Here is a 21446-nt window from a genome sequence, read left to right on the forward strand (position 1 = left end):
GAATTTTTTTCGACTTGAATACTACCGTTATATATTCGTTTTGAAATGATTGAGTAGAGGATATTTTAAAACTAGTGTAACACTGTGAAATGAAACAGCTTCAGAGTAATATAAAAATAATGCTAAATCCCCACCCCGTCACATAGGATGGGCTTAGCAGCACTCGTAATACTTACAGAATCTCGATTAGATTAGGTATAACCAGAAATTTACGAGTATTTGGTGAATATGTGGTTATCTTTACATGTCTTATGTACTACTTAATGAGGACGGCTTAAACTGATATGTATTTAACTCGTTGAAATATCCATATAAAAGTTTTTATGAATTTTTTACGCTGCTGCTGTGTAAAATTTAATTAATATCTGTACAGGATTATTTGACTTCATTAGCACATTTGTGACCCAGGTTCAGAGAAATAGTTTCGAAATCCTTTTTCCCAGAATAGCTAGAAACCTACCTAACACAGAAAGGGTGGCGTTCTTCTTCAGAGCCGGTTCTACGCCATTGCTGACGCTACACTCGTAAACACCGGCATCATTTTCCTTTACTTCGTGGAACAATAACGTGTTGTTGGCGCTTGTAGGCTTCGCGCGCCAGTCGCTTGTGAACATCTTCCACGTAGCGTTTGGCGGTGGGGAACCCGTCGCTTCACATGCTATTGATAACGACGATCCTATCTTGGCCACAACGTCTACAGGTTCTTTCGTCCAAGATGGTGGAGCTTCAAACACAAGGAAAATAAATTAGCCGTGCATGAATTGAAAGTAATATGGTTTTCTGAATGTACACGTCACAGTGAAAGTGCAAAGTGTGACCAATTCGGAACTGGCCGAAAGTCCGACAATTATAGTGTTTCTCGAACTTCTGCCGGCCAGTTCGCACAGTGGGCCAAAGTCCGACAATTAGTGCAGTTAATATTTTTTTCGGTAGATGACACATCTATCGCATCTGGTTTGACGCTGGCTTATACATGGTAACAAAAACGGTGTCATATTGGTCAAGAGAGATTTAATAGGGGTCGTTTTCCAACTGCAAATGTGGCGAGACGGGGACCGTCAACGCTGGGAGGCTCTCACTGCGGTGATAATCTTCATACTGATTCACACATGAAATAAAAGATATCGCGGTCACGAATGTCTTGTGCGAGTCAATGTCCCCGTATCGCCACGTTCACTATGTTATAATAATTTATGATATAAAAACTATATATTAATGACTATTATAATATGTGTCTGACCCCCGATAACGGAATTATAGCACAGTACATCGGACTGTGCTATTCATGGCCAAGGATCTCCAGTGAATTGTCCGGCTAATGTCCGGAAAAACACCAATTGTCAGACTTTGGCCAAGGATCTCCAGTGAACTGTCCGGCCAATGTCCGAAAAAAACCAATTGTCGGACTTTGACCAGAACTCTTGTCTGGCTAGAACTCTTGGCCAGACCACGAAATGGCCACACTTCGAACTCTGTCCGTAGCATGTGATTTGATTATCAGAAATAGTACTGATGTCCATTTTCGATTTGGTCTAAAACTAACTAAACTACGGGAAGAAGAATTTTAAATCATAATATGCGCAAGCATGCCTGCTACTTACATTGTACTGCTAGATAAGCCGTGAACTCGTCGCTACCGAAAGCATTGCTCGCCCTGCACGTGTAGTTGCCTACATTGGATGGCTGCACATTTTTCATGTAGAGAACTGAGAAAACATCACCTGGATTGCTAGTGACGGGTACAGGCCTCCCATTATGAGTCCACGTGAAATGTATCGGCTCGCTTCCCGACGTCACTACGCAAGACGTTGTGATCACATCACCAACTTGTATTCGGTCTTCGAATGAAAATTTTTTTATTTTTGGCGGATCTTCTGAAAACGAAGACATTAAGTCCATCATCTACGTGGCAGCTTCACTTCATTAACACACAGTATGTAGTATAATAATATTATATTAATAAGAATAAGTGTCATTTGTGAATTCCCTCATGTATACACATTTTTTTATATTATCGTTAAAACTCATTGAAAACGTTTTGTATAGTTTTAAGTGAAACTATCATATGTTCAGTCAAAGAAAAGTTTTATTTTCAGAAACCTTCGCATTTTAACATGATACAAACACGTCTATCAAGTTTAGTACCATAGTCACCAAAACTATGAAATCCAAAGCCGTGCTGTTTAAATGGGTCCTAGGGTAGAAACGAACATGATAATAATAATGATATTGATAATATTCAATAAACTTTACTGTTGAATTTTACTCTTAAGCAATTCACCAATTCAGTGAATTTAAATCTGTGCTGTTTATATTGAGTCTGGTGTAGAGAAGGACATGGCGAATTAGTGAATTTAAAGCTGTGTTGTTTTAAAATTGGTATAGTGAGGGAATGACCATTTTTATGATTAGAGCTCAAAGCTATGTTGATATATAGATACTCAAAGCCATGTTTCTTAAATCAGTCTAGTGTTGAAACGAGCATGATTAATAACTTAGTTCAAAGCTCTGCTGTTTAAATAAGGTGTAGAAATGAACATGGCGAATTAGTGAATTTACATACATACAAATACATACAAATACAACGCCACAACAGGCAAATTGCCCAACGAGGTGGCTGACTTAAGAACATCATGGATCCCCGAGCCATTTTTTGGAGTCCCTACCTACTACTGCTACACCACACATGCACCCACCCCACCCCACGGAACCCCCCAACGAATCGGTACATGCGGGAATGTGCGTGTACGTGTAGTGAAACCTGACGTAAAGTTTGTTTCGGTGTAATGCTTGTTATGTGTAGTGCTGTCATCTGCCCCCAGTTTTACAACTATGAGTGAAGTATTATGGTTGAATGATTTACCGTTGTAGGACTGTTGCTCTCTGTGGCGAGACTTTTTAACGGGGAGATCGGCTCGCATTTGCGCCTTGAAGTTGGGAACCACAGAAAACCAACTTCAGCCGAATTTAAAGCTGTGTTGTTCAAAAATTAGTATAGTGAGGGAATGACCATGTTATGATTAGAGCTCCAAGCTACGTTGATGCATTTATACTCAAAGCTACGTTGATGCATTGATACTCAAAGCTACGTTGATGCAGTCTAAATCAGTCTAGTGTTGAAACGAACATGATTAATTACTCAAAGCTCTCTGTTCAAAGCTCTGCTGTTTAAATAAGGCTAGTGTGGAAATGAACATGGCTAATTGGTGAATTCAAAGCTGTGCTGTTTAAAATGATGTCGAGTGAGAAGATGAACGGTTAATTGGTGAATATTAGCTTTTCTATTCAAGTGGGAAGAGATGAAAATGAGTCTAATGTATACATTAGTATTGCTAATTAGTGGCTTATCGGTGTTAACATGTCTAAATAAGGATAGTGTATTAGAGAGAAAAATATCGAGAAAAAATAGAATTAATTCCAACAATTCTATTAAACATTCCAATACATCACAGGAGTTTTGAGAAATTTTCAAAGTTTCTCGCCTTCATATATATGTTACGGGGAATGTGAAAAAAAATTTACATGGTGAGATTTATGGGCATGAATGTAATATATATATACGTCACCGTAAATGTAGTGAATCCGGTTATTATGCATAATAACCGGATTCACTACATTTACGGTGACGTATATATATATTACATTCATGCCCATAAATCTCACCATGTAAATTTTTTTTAATACATATATATGAATTAGCAAACTCTTACAATTAAAAATATCGCGCGCATTAATTGCATGCATTAGACGTGAGTATTTGATTGCCCAAAGTCTTACATTATAAAAAGCTTAAAATTTTAAAATATACGTCAGTATACTTATTCAAAGCTGTGGATATTTGTATTAAGTAATGCTAGTTTTTTAGAAATTCAATATTGTGTGTTTTTTATTATAAAATATATGATTACGCTGAGTAGTGGGAAATCCAAACTTATTATACCGATGCGAATAATTTTTAAATATTATTTACAGGATAATTCACTAATAGATAAGTAGATAATTTAAGATAGTTTAATGTGCTTACCTGAACAATGATGCACTGATGACAACATCAACAGCAGCACCGTAATTCCGATGGCAGTCCCGGTAGTCGATGCCATTTTTGTGTATTCCGAACGGAAGATACTAAGTGCAGAATACGATTTACTAAATCTAATGATTGTGTGTAATAATACGCACCGACGGCTAAGGAGAAATTTGTGTTTAATGTCAATGAAGTAGAAAGCATTAATAAACAGAGAATATTTGATATTGTACTGTGGATTATAACAACGCCAAACAGTGAAAGGCCCTCTCACTTTCACAACATACTACTTTCCGGTAAGCAGCGCCACATTTTGGTTGGAATAAGAACTAATTGTACAATTTATAGCTGCGCGAACTTAACCAAAACTCTTCTCTGAGGTTTCAAATATTTTACTGTCCCTTAATATTGGACTGTACTGAATATTCGAAGTATTTAAGTGTGACGGAAAGCGTTGGCGTTTAAGATACACCCATTTCAGAGTACACCGAATTCTCGACTCTTGACGGTTAATGCAACCCATTAACCGCTTTGATATACATAAACTAAATCCTTATTTTGTTTAGATATACAAAAACAAAGGCTGTTTCAAAACTGGAAATGACGATAGACTAAAGATATATACTACTATTATTACTCTATGGAAATGACTGCCATTCAAGCATTTCTCATCTTCAGTATATACGCAATCTTTTTAACTGTTTAATATAAACAGTAATCGGCGTAAATATCATTTTCACCCTTTTGTTGCAGCGCTCATCTTTTTTATTGTAACGCTCAATGTCATTTTCACCCTTTCAACCTCAAATTGCAACGTTGAATGTCATTTTTACCCTTAAATTTTGGAGCATTCAATGCCATTTTCACATTTGAATTGTAACATTCTATGTCCTTTTCACGCTTAAAAAGTAACATTTAATGTGTTTTCATCATTTATTTGCCACAGTCGATGCCATTTTTACTCTTAAAATGCAATATTCACCACCATTTGCATCTTTAAATCGCTACGGTTAATGTCATTTCCACTCTTTGGTTACAACATATTCAACGTGATTTTTACCCTTTGGTTTCAACATTCAATGACCTTTTTCACCCTTTAATTGCTGCATTTAAGGCCATTTTTCACTTTTTGATTGCAACAATGTCATTTTCATCTTTCAACTGCAGCATTCAATTCCATTTTCGCCTTTTTAATTGCAACAATCAGTGCCGCTGATACTGTCCAGGAAACAATAGATTCTACGCTGCGAATGCTTGCATGTACGCAAATCGAATAATTTTCGTACAGAACGGAACTGTATAATCAGTTCTGTTTGAAAATTATTCGATTATTTGGTACTGTTTAGAATCCCTTACAATTGTAATAGACATTCACCATTCTTACCAATGTAATACCACAATGATGTAACAAATTAAAACTTCGGTTTCGAGCTTAACAAGAACTATCACGTCAAACTCAAGACAATGAAATGCTTCCTACTTACCCAGAACAGACACCGATACGTTCTTCTTCAACGAAGGTTCAACTCCGTTATTAATAGTGCATTCGTATGTTCCAGCATCAGATGTCTTGATGGGAAATAATGATAAAGTGTGATTAGAAGCTGAGAACGTCTCGACGATGCTTCCGTCACTTTTGAATTTTCTCCAAGTTGTGTTTGGGATTGGCGATCCAGAAGCCTCGCATGTAATGCCCACTGGTGCACCGATTCTCGCCAATATATCATCGGGTTGCTTTGTCCATTTAGGCGGAGCTGAAATTGACATAACACAGGAATAGAAAAGGGGAAATTTATATTAAGAGCCATTCGCAAATTTAGTGAAAATTTAGAATTATACATTACACGACTTACCAGATATCTTCAATTCAGCCGTATAGGTGAATTTCTCTAGAGCATAGGAAACAACACAAGTATAATTTCCTTCATCTTTAGCTTCCGTTGGATCCACAAACAAGAACGAAAAGTCCTTGTCATCCTTTACACGTATATTCGAATTCCTGTCTTCAATTTTCCCACCATTTTTCAGCCAAGTGAATGATACCGAACCGGAAACCTTTGAAATCAAACAGGATACCATGACCCGGTCTCCTATGGGAACTCTTGATGGGAAACTGAACGGTTTTATTTCCAAAATATCTACAAAAGAAGTAAGTAATTAAAGCGTGCTATTTATTTAAAACGTATGGTTAATTTTTCTTTTATATCAAAAGTTACTGCTAATTATCGGGCCATACCTCCTCGCGTGCTATTATTTTATCATTATCATAAAAAAAACATAAGATTTCGAACTAGAAGCATCAATATAAAACATTTATTTTTCGAATTACAAAGATATTGAATTACGATAAAGGCTCAAAATTTCTTAATGGCACGCTGAAGTACTTATGCACGGATTCAAATTGAAGTCCATGAAACATGACCATGATTGTTTGAGGAACATTAACCCAATTCAGTTTTTAAGAAAGGTAGCAGTGGAAGTGGACATTAGATGGATGAGAGAGAAAGATAAGGACAGTCATATGTGTTGTGTCCGAATTTCGTCAAACTGAACAGATATGTTGGGTCCAAATGTCACCAACTTAAACAGTTGTGCTGCACCTAAATGTTCTTACACTAAGCCAGTGATTCCCAACGTGGGCGTTAACGTCCCCTTGGGGACGATGGAATGGTCCATGTCCAATCAATCCGATGGCGGTAGAAGCTACAGGTGTAACATAGGATCCTATAGGTTAGATTGCATTGGGGGGCGATGGGAGAAAAAATTTTCTGAAGAAGGGGTTGATGGGTCAAAAAAGGTTGGGATGCACTAAGCGAATAATGCCACGCATCTTTGCATAGAAGCAGGGGCATCTAAACGCTCTCCAATCAAACCAGTGGTACCGAAATATTCTAAAACCATACAGATGCGTTTGACTTCAAAACGTATTCAGATCAGAAAAGTGAGCGTCTGTGTACGTACGGGTGACTAAAATACCCTCAAACAAAATAAGTGTAAGGTATCTAAACAGCCTTAGACCAAGCTGGATGATGTGTGTCATCGAAAAGCCCTTAGATAAAAAACAGGTGTCTGTGTCATCCAAACGTTCTTGCACAAAACAAGTGTGCGTGTTATCAAAATGTCTTTTAAACCAAACAGGTGTATGGTATGGTGTGTAAACGTCCCCAGACAAAACAAGTGTGTGGCACCTAGACGTTCCGTTAGATCAGTTTTAACCGCCGCTGCAAACGTTATTAAAAAGAATCCCTATCATGACATTTTACTCTCAACAATCCCGCAGGTAGAAATAATTTTTGTTTCTTCGATACAGCGGTACGTGATCCCTAATAACGACGTTTATTATAGAACAGTTATTCCAAAAAAAATTCACGGGTTTGAAAAGATGTTGAAGTTTACTAATAAAAAAAATCAAGTTTTTATCATTATTCGATTTTGAGAAGTAAATTCGCGAACTCTCTCTCTCTCTCTCAGAGTCTTAAGATATAAAAAGGGGTTGATGCTAATTAGTTCAGGAAATGTGTCCTGTTCTACAATAGCATGGGCTCTTGTACATTAAATTAAAATTTGAATGGAAATTTTTGGAGATAACTGTACAAAATTTTAGAGTTTTCAAGATGTTCTTCAACAAAATATACGTAATTAAATCAATCACAAGAGACCCGGTGTAAGAAATTTAATTCGAAGTAGCACTCATTCCATTGACTAATCGATAAGATTATGGGACAAAAATTCAAATTTTGGAATGATTCTTATATCTCAGGCGGTTGCCAATTTCTTTCTGTTCGAGGGGCACGATGATAAATAAATCAAAATGAAATTGATATCGAAGGAAAGCAGACTTACCTTTGAAATCATATCCAAGTAATGATAACGTTGTCGATACGAACATGAAAGTTCTCACGATTCCGGATGGTATTAAACAACGCATATCGATAAATCAAACTTGGGTAAGATCCTGTGTAAAATTATAGATCAATTATAGTTTATGATTTGGATATAAACACGAGACGTTATACACGGTTTTACGTACAGTACACTCTGAAGACTGAGAACACGAAGACTGAGATCATGGCGGCTTTTTCCCAAACAAAACAAAAAAAAAGAAGAAAAATAGTGTGATAAAAAGGTATGTAGCGCCACACTTTGGCAAGTGATAGTACTAAAAGAAAAAGTATTATTTTAAATATAAGAATTTAAATATCATGCACACAAATCCTCCATGATTGCATGATATGATGGCTGGAGTACTCACCTCTGACCACTACTGTGAAGTTCTCTTCCAAGGGTGATAATATCCCGTTGTCAACTCTGCATTTGTATAAACCTGTATCTGCTATGGAAGTTTGCGTCAACTTCAAAGAATTGCTGCTCACGTTGGAAAGTAGTACGAACTTTTCTTCACCTGGAAAGACAGTACCCGTTGTACGCCATTACGGAGATAAAAATACACGAAATGTCCCATTAAGACAAGGCATATGCAACCAATTCCGAGGATAGTCGATCATAATAGTTATAATTGACGAAGTAATCATCAATATTAATGTCCAACTGAAATAAATGAATAAATTTTTTTCCTAATGGGTATTACCTTATAATTTTACAATATGTGATTTTGCTGATTTTTGTATTCGAATGGTAATATATTCAAATATGGTCATTTATGTGATGGTGGTTTATAATTATGGTATAGCAGCTGCTGATGATATTGTCACTGCCATGACATCTCGAGGCTACTGGAATGTTTTCGTCATTGGAGGTACGATCCAAGTCAGCAGACTAATATTTCATCCTCACCACGTCACTGACAGTTCGCCTCCAAAACGTTAGTTACAGATGGTTGCATCTGTTATAGCTGGCTTCTGTCTCCAATGGTCCGCCTATTACTGATGTTTGTTGCCATGGCGTTTATTTCTTATTTTGGCACTAGTGTTTTTTGCCAAAACATTTTTCCTCGATTTATGATGTAGATGTTTTTTCCATAGCGTTTCTCCTCGACTTCCATAGATTTTTTGCCAAGACGTTCCTTCTTGAGTTTTACGTAGATGCTTCTGCCACAACGTTCCTTCTCGACCTACACACAACCGTTTTTTTTTTTGTGTTTTGTAAACGTTTATTTGCCTCAACGTTTCTTTTTCACTTCTACACAGATGTTTTTTTTTTGTTTTTTTTTTTTGCCAGACCGTTGCTTCCCGACCTTCATACAGATTTCTTGCCTCAACGCACGTTCCTTCTTGGATTCTACACAGATGTTTCTGCCGCAGCATCCGATTTCTACACAGGTGTTTTTACCACAGCATTCGATTTCTACATAGATGCTTTTTGCTACAACGTTCCTTCTTGACTTCTACACAGATGTTTTAGCCACAACGTTCTTTCTTAACTTCTACACAGATGTGTTTAGCACAACATCCGATTTCTACACAGATGTGTTTAGCACAACATCCGATTTCTACACAGGTGGTTTTTTTTGCCATCAAAGTTTCTCTTTACGACTCTACACAATTTTTTTTTTGCCGCAAAGTTTCTTTTCGACCTCTATTCAGATTTTTTGCCACAGCATTTCTCCTCTTTTACACAGAGGATTCTGCTACAATGTTCTTGTTCTGCTACTTCTTTACTGGTTCGTTTACAACTAGTAATTTGCTAACAGGTCATTTCTCAACTTTCACACACATTTTCTGTTACAGCGTGTTTCCTCGGTTCGTCTATCATCAACATTTGCGGACCGGATCGTTATTTGTCATCGTCAATCACAGACTATTGCTGCCTTACTTTTCTCCAACAACTTTTACACAGATCTTTTCTACAACTTTTCACTTCGTCCTTCTTTCTTCCAAACCGAGCGCAACTCTGATCTGTTGCCATGCGCAATTTACTACTTAATGAGCTGGTGGAAGTGTGCATGTGCTCCTAACGGTCTGAGTGTATATCTAGTGTCGTGCGTCATATTTATTGTCACTGCAGAAATGATGATGTTACATATATTTTAGGAAATATGTACAAAAGTATATTTTCTATACATACCATCATGTTTATACCATGTGACGACCGGTCGAGGGAAACCCGATGCGCCACACGTTATATTGACAGAGTCTCTTTCGTTCAGCGTCACGTTCGATGGTTTTTCTATCCATTTCGGTGCAGCTTGAATTAATCGAAAAATAAATCCTTAAAAAAAGTATCATACTCTCTTATATAACAAGTACATGAATAAAACTTGAATACTTCCACACTTAATTATACAGGGTGAACGTGACCTGTCTTGCCAAACGAAAAAAAGTGATAGGCGAGCCCAAGTGGGGGAACATGAAATACCCTACCAACCTTGTTCTACCATAAAACCGTTTTTAAGTTATGGTAGATAATGAATGAATGTAGATAATGAAGAAAAATGCGTGAAGTCTGAGAGAAACCCAAATTTGTTAAGTTTCTGAAGAAGAACATAAAAAAAGGCAAAATAGAGCAAAAAAAAATCCTATAGGTTGTCACTATTTCCATCAGGTTATCTGGGTTTAATGGCGAGCTACAAGCGCTGAAAGATTAGCAAAGTTCAAAACCGAGTTGTCACCAAAAATTCTAATCACCAATTCCGAAAACACCCTTCTAGCTACAATCGGTCAAATTTACCAAAAACTTGTCCATTTCGTCAGCTTTCGAAAGGGTAAGTAGAGAGTAAATCATGTGTCGGTGATCTAGCTCAGGAAAACTTTTGCCTTATGTTCTCAATACGTCACTGAAATCTGCGTTTATCGCAATAAATATATTCGAAGAAAATTGCAAAAAAATCATAAGGTGACACTACTTCTATCAGGATATCTATTGTTTAATGGCGATCTACAAGCGCTGAGATAGGAAAAGTGGGAAATCGAATTGCCTAATGAATCTCAAATTGAATCTAAAATGTCTGCTTCGACAAACGCCGTTTTTAGTGATAAATATCGAACAAAAGGCTAAATTTATCCTGAACTTAAACACTGATACGATTTGTTGTAAACTCTTTCGAAAGCTAGTGGAATGGAAAAATTTTTGGTGAATTTGGACGATTGTAGCTAGAAGGGTGTTTGGGTAGTTAGCTATGAATTTTTTTTGGCGACAATTTGATTTTGAACTTCGCCAATATTTCAGCGATTGTGGCTCGCCATTTAATCCAGATATTTTAATGAAACTGGTATCAATTTATAGAATTTTTTCTGTTCTTTCCAAATATGTAGTTAGCACATAGGCCTCTCAGAAACTTCACAAATTTGGGCATTTTTCAGGCTTGACATATTTTTCTTCCATGATCAATTATTCACCATAACTCGAAAACGGTTCAAGGTAGCACAGGGTTTGTAAGGTGTTCCATGTTCCACTGGGGCCGGTCCATTACCAACTTCTGTTTTTCAGAACATGTAACGTTAACCCTGTATTTATTTGGTTCTGCATACCTTTCACATTCAGAACCGCTGTGTAAGTGCTGCTACCGAACGGGTTGGAAACGACGCAGGTGTAATTCCCACCGTCACCAGCCTTCACCGGGTCTAAAACCAGTACCGAGAACATACTGTCTTGCTTGATTTGGATATTTTTGTTGACTGCACCATCAACAGGTTTTCCGTTCCTACTCCACTGGAATTTGAGAGGTCTGGAACCGCCAGTCGCAGTACACATCACTGATGCTATCTTCCCGTCCTGTACGTCATCTTGGAACGAAAATTTCTGTATCTCAGGTACATCTACACAAGAACAAATGCACTTCATTGAACACAATAATAAATTTAAACTCGTAATAGAACATCTATAAAATATACAAGTGCCACAAATGTGTGGGTTACTTTTCCTAGCTGTAAAAGTTTCCTTTGACCTCAGGGTGTTAAGCCAGCACCTCCTAGAGATAGAAGGTCCCCGCACGCTGCTTGTGACGTCAGTAAGTAGTCCAATTTCCCTCAGAATATTCAGGGGTAAAAAATTCCCTGCTCGTGCCACTATCATCGTTGTGAGGAAAAGAAATGATCGGGTTCAGAATTGGCGATTTCTATGCCCCACATCCAAACACTATGCGGTATCTGTGAGCCAATCAGGAAGATTCTATGCCAAAATAACAAGAAACGAAATAGGATGTTTTGTTTCAAAATGTGGCATACTTATTAGGTAGTTGCAATCACGTTTATGGCAACCCATGTGGAGGCCTTCTATCTCTAAGTACTGGTTAAGCCTGACTTTTAAAGGCTTGTGTAAGTGTTGAGTTAGGAATATGGTAAATATGAACATTTTTCCGGGGGGGGGGGAAGGGCTTTCATCCGAGGGCAGCACTTAAAGTTGAACTTCGCGGAGGGGGGGGGGGTTTAGGATCGCTTCCAGAAGAAAGTGCATTAGAAGAAAAATGCAATTTATTACATAAAATTCTAAAAAAAAAAAATTGTATGCGAAAATGATTCATACCCCGCATCATCTTGGCTGAAAAAATTGAACGAAGCGAATTAATCCTAAAAAAATAACTTGTAAAATTTTGAACACGTGAAATTTCAGCAGCGCTCAAAAAAGTGACACCAACAAGGAATAAACTCTTTGTTGCCGTATTTTGCATTGAAAAGACACTGAATGTACTTTCTGCAATACCAAACAATTGGTATTTTGATTATTTCGAGCAAAGCCGCAACTAGATGCTTGGTCGCCCGGGGCAAGTGAGCATTTTGGCTCTTGTAATTTGGAAGGATAGGTTTGAGAATAAAATTTCCTCCCCCTCTGGTCCATCGCCCGAGGCACGAGACGCGCCTACTACCCCTAGTTGCGGCCTTGATTTCGAGAATAAGCCCACGGCATTATGGGTATGAGTCAAGAAGCGTGTCTGATGCTATGGTAAGAGAAGTGTTTTAGCATAACACGCGTGTCTGATGACAAAATGAGCAATTTGAATTCAATAATAACAGCAAAATAATTAAGCATGAATTTATGGGAAGCCCACTTATCATTCGGTTACTTTCAACCATATATACGTATATCTGGCAATGAAATTATGGAAAAATAAAATGTATATTTTTTGAGCATGGGAAATTAATAACCATTCACTAAAAATACTCATATCCCATTGACTAAGGGCTTGCCACATTTTAAATTTTTACGTAATATAGCCCGTGTATAGCGTCATTTCTTCTATGAATTTCGTAACGACTGGTTGAAAACTCCGCATGTTATAAGCAGGAAACATGTGATGAAAATTGGAATTTTATAGAAAACATTCATATTTTCTTAAGTATACGTGCTATTCTCACAAAAATACGCATAAATATTGTACAAAGTTAGTACAATGTTAAAGTTACAAGTCATTTGCTGATACAGGATTTGATCAGAAACATTTTTTTCTTATTTAATTTTTTGTCAGTCCCCTATATAAATGCACTCGTAAATAAATTTTCACTGGAAATGGCGAGTACCCACAAATGGTTATACAATGACTGAAATTACAGAGTGATTCGTTCATTATTTTTCTAGCAATTTGAACTGCGTGTCTAAATTCCCAAGTAGACACAAAATTTTGGCTATATATTGTATATACTGGACCATAGAGGGTTGAGAGAAAATTCTTTACTTATGCTCTGGTCATTGAGAGCCAATGAACAACAAATTTTCTAAGAAGAAATCGAAATGCCAGTATAAAAATTTCTTTTTGGAGAAATTATATGAATTATGTTCGTTGGCCAATATTACCTATCCCAGCATGGAAATATAGTTATCTATATTTTGTGTCGCCCGAAGAAGCCATGCACAATCACTTTGAAAGAAAACCACAAGCAGCTAATCCAATATATCTAAGTTCAGTATAAATATTGCTTCTTTCTAATTAGTGTTAGTTAACTTTTCGAATTAGTGTAAATTTTCTGCTAATTCAAGATTTGTAGAATTAGTATCAAAGATTGGTTTTTCATGGAAATAAAAGGCTGATATTCCGATTATACGATCAGGTTTGTATGAAACGCCAGATGCAAAATGATTTGTTGAGCAGTGCTATTTACTGGTGTCATGGCAATACAACAATATATTTAATTCATTTCAGTTGGCTCACCACACTGTGGAGTATTGCAACTGAAATTTTACTGAAGTAATAATAATTTGAAAAATAAATAATGATAACCGTTTCTTATTACTATATTTCGATACAAATCGTATACTGGAAAACAATCTGTGCAAGTACTCACCCCCAGCGATTGATAGTTCGAAGACCAATGCTAGAAGAACAGCTTCACTGATTGAAAGCACCATATTCATCCTTTGCATAGATGATAAGGGTATTTGGTATGTATTATACCAAATTAGTTTTGCACGTCACAGTATTCAAGGCAATACATTTGTTTCAATAGATTTTCAGTACCGAGAGATTCCGCAATCATGGTATAGCTATATTCTATGGCGTTTTCTCCGATTGTATAGAATTTTTTTTAGTTCAATGCACAAAGACGCGATAGTGGCGCCACACTTTGCCAACAATACAAACTAATATTTGGGAAGTAGAGAGTACCTAGTTTCAATTAATCATAATTTTCTGGATTGAACGATATACGATTGTACAGGGTGAGTATAAAGTATGTGCCTGTTCAGAGCGTTCAGCAGCTGCAGCCAATAAGCATACTCTGTCATTATGACAACTTATTCGATGCTGATTTGATTGATTGATTGATTGATATCATTGATGTGCAGGTCTATCACTTAGCATTTTGAATAATGTAACTAATGAATCATTATCTGTGTGTAAAAATTACTGACAACAATCTGAAAATAGACGAGTAAATCCCATGTATTCGTTATTATGATCTGGTGTATCTTAACCCTAGGCCATGTGCTGCCCCCCCCCCACCTTGTATTTGTTCTTCCTCCTCTCTCCCGTGTATTCCCCAGGTCCTGAGATATTCTAAATGTTGCAAGGATGGAAATCAATCGAAAGAGTATACTTGATAAGTAGTTAAGAGGGTCCATAGAGACCAGTGAAAATAAAATTCTCGCGTGAAAAATTAAACTTGGAAGTGAAATACTGTGGGGAAAAGTGTATCTAATTTCGAAATCCAGCAGAGCTACCACTACCCATAAAACGGGGACCATCTTAACGCTTGGACCATCCGGTAAAAGGGGTAATTATCCATAGTGGACCCACATGATGAGAGAATCTGGTGCTATGATTTTCGAGAGTAAGCATGTAAATATGTAAGTTGTTACTGAGTACGGAGGTCTAGCACATACGTTTGCCTGAGGGGAAGGGCATGATAATGAGATATCCCTGTAGAACCCCTCCCTCTAAAAGGGAACCTCACTCAACTCTAGCCCAGACCCTGGGTCCGGAGATCAACTTTATAAATATAGATTCAGTGGACGATTTTTTATTCACTGTAAATTTAGTAAAAAGAATCAATTTAATAAGTGTAAAAATTGTCATTCCTGGGTCGGATGCACTGGAAAGGAGCCTTGAATAAGACGGGGGGGGGCAACAAAAGAAAGTATAGCTCATAGAAATCATGGGGGAAGGGGGAATATAAGGTTAAGAAAAAAAAAAAAAAAAATATATATATATATATATATACGGACAACTACAACTAAACTGAAATCTCTGATAGTTGTAGTTGTCCGAAAGATCACGCTACGGAGTTCCCTTCAAGCTATCGCGGTGAGAAAAACATTTATTCGGAAACATATGGATCATTAAGAGCTCGTCTTCCAACATCGAAGTGAAACGGAATGGATTCCCCCTTCGAAGCCTCATCAGAAATTATAACGGTCATGGTAACCGCGATGTCGGAAAACGCCGCCCGGCGAAGGGGGATCGACAAATCGATTGAATTATGCTCCTAGTCTGGATGGCCGTAGCCAATGAACGTTGATGTTTAGTTGCATTATGTCCTCCGAACACAGACATATTCAAATGGGAAACGGCGCCTGATGATTGATTCCTCAGGCGGCTTTTACGGATTTCAAAAATTCGAATTATTTCTTTTTTTTTTTTTCAATATAATAATCTCTCACCCGTGTAACAAATATGAAACACATGGAACCGACCGATTTAGAATAGGGTTACCAGACGTCCTCCTTTTTCGATGTCATTTCAAGTGTCCTCCTACGTTTTAGAAAATTTGCCCTTTAGTCCTCCTTTTTAAGTTTCTGGAATTGTTTTTCTGGGGAATTCACACTCTGAAACATATACACTCATGTCCATAAATTCAGGATAATGCCAGCTCCGGCAAATAAAGGTTCAGAAACAAAACAAACGTTACTTATTCATAAAACCCATTTATTAAACAAAAGATAAAGAACAAGAACGATGGTGTATGTATGATACCATTCATCAAAACTACGATTTTTGCTCCCTGGAGCAATTGTAAAAAATATCTCCTTTACAAAAACTTACTGTTACATGGTTGGTATGATGGTTAATACATTGTATGTCTCCCATGCGATTAAATACAGTCCGTACAACGCCTAGGCATGCTGAGTATCAAATTATCTATCTGATCTTGGGGAAGATCACTCCACTCAGCAAGCAATGCACTCCGAAGTTCCGGTACACATGTAGGAGGTGGTTTACGGGCTGCAACTCGTCGGCCAAGCATGTCCCACACATGCTCTATCGGATTCAAGTCAGGTGAGAATGCTGGAAATTCCATATCCTCAGATTCAAGGCATTCGTTTACGATGTTTGCTCGGTGAGGGCGGGCGTTGTCATCCATAAACACAAATTCTGCACCCATGGCACCCCTAAACAAACGTACATGTTGTTCCAGAATGATGTCCCGATAAATTTGGGCTTTCATGGTTCCGGTTTGAACATGCAGATCTGTTCTGGAACCCAGTATAATTCCACCCCAAACAAGCAATGCTGCACCACCGTAACGGTGTCGTTCAATGATGTTGTCTTGGTGGTAACGGGTACCTGTCGTTCTCCATATGAAAGTCCGACGTGAATCAGATTGCAAGCTAAACCTGGACTCGTCGGAAAACATCACACAAGCCCACTGTGACGATATCCACATTGCATGTTCTCTACTCCAGGCTAATCGCTGCCGACAGTGAGTTGCCGTGAGCGGAACACATCTGACAGGCCTACGAGCATATAAACCAATATCTCCCAAACGTCTGTACACGGTTTGGCTTGAAACTGTGGTACCCGTGGCTGCAGATAGCTGACGAGACAGGTCGGATGCTGTGCTCCGTCTGCTTCTTTTGGCCTTCATTCGGCGTTGTAACTCGGGGGCGACCCCGTTAACGTTTTACTGACATTTCCGTTATCTTGGAATCGTTGCCAAAGCGTAGAGATGACACTTTGGGCAATTCCAAGTTCCTCGGATACTTCCATCTGAGTACGCCCACATTCCAGGCGGCCGATAATTCTACAACGTAAAAAATCATCCACATGCGTCCTCTGTGTTATAACTATTCGCTTATGGCACTGAGCGCCTTACAGAACTCTTGTGTACAATTTCACTTCTTTGCCACCATTCCTTATATACCCCCTCTTACACTATCCTCATTGTGACATACTATCGGCATCATCTGGTGGCTTCCTGAAATTTGCATATCATTCTTGCAGGTGCGTGTGATAATTCTACAGGTGAAATTTTTACTTTAAATTTCGATTTCCGTGTGATTCTGATTTATCCTAAATTTATGGACATGAGTGTACATCTCTTCATTGAGATATGAGTGTTTGTGTGCGTGTGTGTTTGTTTTCTACGCATGTTCACACACACACTTTGACCACACGCTGTCGAAATTCCCTGAATTCAAGAACCCAAGTTGCCCTCCAAACAGGGCGGATGTTATTTTAACCAAGGCCCAGCTTGGAATGATATGAAAAAGATATTAGGACAGACAGCTCTTGAAGAAGAAATCCCCGTAGCATCCATTTTTGAGAATACCATTGTTCACTTACCAACATATTCTGAAGTATGGGAAGAATGGCAGTGCCGTTTCGACGCATGGGCCCACCCAGGCATGGCCCAGGGACCTCCAGTGCAGAAAATGCCTCATGGAAATGAGATCTGGCCGAATTTTCGACAGTGGGGATGTAAATTGGGTATCAAGTATCAAGTATTTCTAGCCAAGTGGGGGAAGTGGTTAGAAAAATTATTTTGCCAGGGGCGTCTGATGCTGTTAAAACGCCCTCGCGGAGGATAATGATATTTCTTCCGTTCAGAAATACAGACAGAATAGTAGAATTAGTGTGTTTTAAAGATCTTGAGGAGTATCTTCGTTTGTTACCATAGTAGCGCCATCTATTGTAAAAATTTAGAAAAGAGACGTAAATAAGACATGAGCTGCAGGCATTCTTCCTTTTTTCAGTTTTCGCGCGCTCGCGAATCTGATAATTATATTTTAGAATAGTGGTTCTTAACCCTGAGCTGGACAAATCCCAGTCACCAGGTCGCTATGGCGACTAAAAAAATTGGCATTGGCGCCTATAATTTTCTTTGTGTGGTTACTAAATTGCAGGCACAAAATTTTTGGAACTCTCAGAAGCATACCTTCTGCCAGCATGAAAGAAGGTCGCTCTGCCGGTCACACCGGGCCACGTGGTTTGGGACCCCGCACTTACGGCAATAGAAGTGTAAAAAATATACACATATCATCTTTTGCGGTCAGCAAGGTAAACCGCTGAGCGGGCATCGTGCTGGACTCTTGTCCTGAGGACTCAGGTTCGAACCCCGTTCTTTTATAGCGGAATGCCGGTTTCAAACAAGTTTTCTGTGTATTTCGAAGGTGGCGGAGAAGTGACACATGCTCGTTATATGACTGTTTCGTAGTTTTTGTTATATTATATTTTATGTGTGTTTAAAAGTGCTTTTCAGAGAGGGAGAGGATACACTTCCTTGAGGGACCCCGCTTGTGACACCTGTCCAATCAGGAAATTCCCCGTTGATCATAAGCATTATAATATCAACAGAGCGCGTGTCATTCGAAAACTTTTTGTGATTGGATAAGTCGACGGTTCTAAAGATAGTCCTCTCGGCAAACAATTTTAATCGCCATGTTTTGGAATTAACAATTAAAACAACAATCGCAACATCTGCTGGTCTACTTTACGATGCCACTGATTACCTCGCGAAAAGGGACAGGATTGCCAAGAGTAATTTCAGATTTTAGTTGAGGTGGCATGAGGCAACAATATCTATAACAGAAGGCCTCCGCGCGAAAATCGTGACGTCACTGAAGAAAATCATAGCCTATAGCCATTAGATATAGCAGGCCGACGCATTCTTTGCCCTGTTTTTATAGTACAGTCAAATCCCGTTTTAACGAATACCGTTGTAGCAAAAAAATCGTGTTTTAACGAACACTTCTCTAATCTCCCAGATAAGTTTACATAGGAACGATGCAAAGCCTGGAATTCCTTTATAACCAAGTGATTTCTCCGGTCTCTTGGAGTTCATTATAACGGGATTCGACTGTATATCTAATTGCTATAGGTGAGATGGCCGCCTTCAGTGACGTCAAGTTTCGCACGGAGACCTTTCTGCAATATATGGTGTTGAATGAGGGCACTGTATGCACCGTTGCTGAGATAACACAACGTCTATGACGTGTCACACATTTAGTCACTGTCGTAGCACATGTCTAAAATCCACGAGCAGTAATTTCTTCGAAAAATCTTAGGGAAAAAGACGGGGATATTAAACCACACCAGGTTGGCAAGATACAGCCCCGTCTCGCGGGTGATTTTGCAACTAATTCGTTCAATAGAAATTAAAAAATTGTGAGCACATTTTACGGGTAACATGTTAAAAATTTTTCATTCATGCAACAATTTGGTAAAAAGAGTTCCCCTCGATTCTTCTTACACTATTAATAACTCCTTAATCACCGAAGTTTATAATTATGAATACCTGGGTGTAATTATTTCTGCCGACCTCCGACGGAATCCCCGTGTTGATTACGTCTTTCATAAGTGTTTCCAAAAACTCGTTTTCCTTCGTCGGAACCTCAAAAACTCCACCCGTCACCTCAGACATCTCTGCTTCCAAACCTACATCCTTCCTGTACTCTCCTATGGCTGTGAAATCTGGGACCTCCATACTCTTTCAAACATAGACAAATTAGAATCTATTCAAAATAAATCCGCCCGCTTCATTCTTAACTGTTGGTCATCCTCCGTCACTGAACTCAAGCGCAACAGCTTTCCACCCATAGACATATCTCTCGATTATCTTTCCTTTTCAAAATCGTTCATGGCCATTTTCATATCGACGCTTCGAATTTTCTAACTCCAGCTTCATACACTTTTCGAAGAGAATTAACCATTCACAAAAATTGAAACCCATCTTTGCATCCACAGATTGTTTCAAATTTAGTTTCTTTCCTCGAACAATAACCGACTGGAAACATTATTGATTGTTATATTATTACTTTATTTAAATCAAGAAAAACATTACATACACAAACACACAGAGCATATACATTGTTTTGTCCGTTCCCCTTCCCATCCGGACGGCTTTGACTACCCAATTCTTTGGCTGGTGGTGATGATTATTACACATCTCCCCCTCCCTTTTTTTTATAGGTTGAGCCTACTAGGGGGGCGAACCACCCTCCCACTTCTAGTGACATAAGGTACCTTGACAGCTGAGTTTTCACTCGAATTCGATGGAGTTGCTGCAGGACAGTTTTCTAATGAAGGAAAGTCCAATTCTTCTTTCTCTGGGTGGAAATTTGGTGATGGGATTAGATGTCTCCTAAATTTCTTCTATAGATGTTATTTCCCGACTTAATCAGATAAGATCTTGGGAATGAAGTCTGTTTTAGTACTACACCAGTAGCTCTTCTGTCAGTTATCCACACTTCTTCTCCTTCCTGTAATTTCTTTAGATCTCTCACACCATGTCTTGGCACTGTCTTTCAACTCTCCTTTCTTCCTTGACCTCGATGGTTTTTCTATCCACTATTTGTGGTTGCAACTGACCTTTAGCTATTGGCAAAGTTGTTTTAATTCTTCTACCCATCAGCAACTCTGCTGGACTGAATCCGTTTTCTAGGGGAGTTGCTCGATATGCCATCAAAGCAATGTATGGATCTTCAGACTTCTTAATCAGCATTTTAACTGTTTTAACTGCTGACTCAACCAGTCAGAGGAAATCTTTGAGGAAACTTTGGGCTACTAGAAATGTGTGTGAATCCATACCTTTTAGAAAATGTTTGAAATTCCAATGTTCGCACTGGATCAAATTGAGGCCCATTGTCTGATCGAACAATATCTGGAATGCCATGTGGAGCGAATATGGACTTGCAATGGTTTATGATTTCAGCAGCTGTCGGTCTATCAAGTTTTGCAATTTCAGGAAAACGAGAATAGTAGTCAGCTAAAAGAAGATACCACGAATTCTTGTACTTGAACATGTCCATGCCAATCATCTCCCATGGACTCTCAGGAAATGGTGTTGGAATGAGAGGTTGGTGCCTGTTCTTAGAT

General features: G+C 38.4%; 1 protein-coding gene across 1 annotated transcript; it reads right to left on the reverse strand.

Annotated features, from left to right (window-relative positions):
- Positions 1-71: 71 nt before the first annotated feature.
- LOC149065201 (cell adhesion molecule DSCAML1-like) lies at positions 72-14263 on the reverse strand. The gene is made up of 9 exons (XM_089254326.1): positions 14200-14263; positions 11452-11739; positions 10049-10168; positions 8277-8426; positions 5878-6162; positions 5509-5778; positions 1602-1874; positions 461-724; positions 72-82 (listed from the first exon to the last, which is right to left on the reverse strand). The coding sequence occupies exons 1-9, from the start codon at positions 14261-14263 to the stop codon at positions 72-74; spliced, it is 1725 nt and encodes a 574-aa protein (XP_089110452.1).
- Between the last annotated feature and the right edge of the window lie 7183 nt (positions 14264-21446).

The sequence above is a fragment of the Pholcus phalangioides genome, unplaced genomic scaffold (assembly GCF_987345545.1).
Source record: "Pholcus phalangioides strain wild (caught in Gottingen) unplaced genomic scaffold, Ppha-v1.0 ptg000041l_1, whole genome shotgun sequence".
In the NCBI taxonomy this organism is placed as follows: domain Eukaryota; kingdom Metazoa; phylum Arthropoda; class Arachnida; order Araneae; family Pholcidae; genus Pholcus; species Pholcus phalangioides.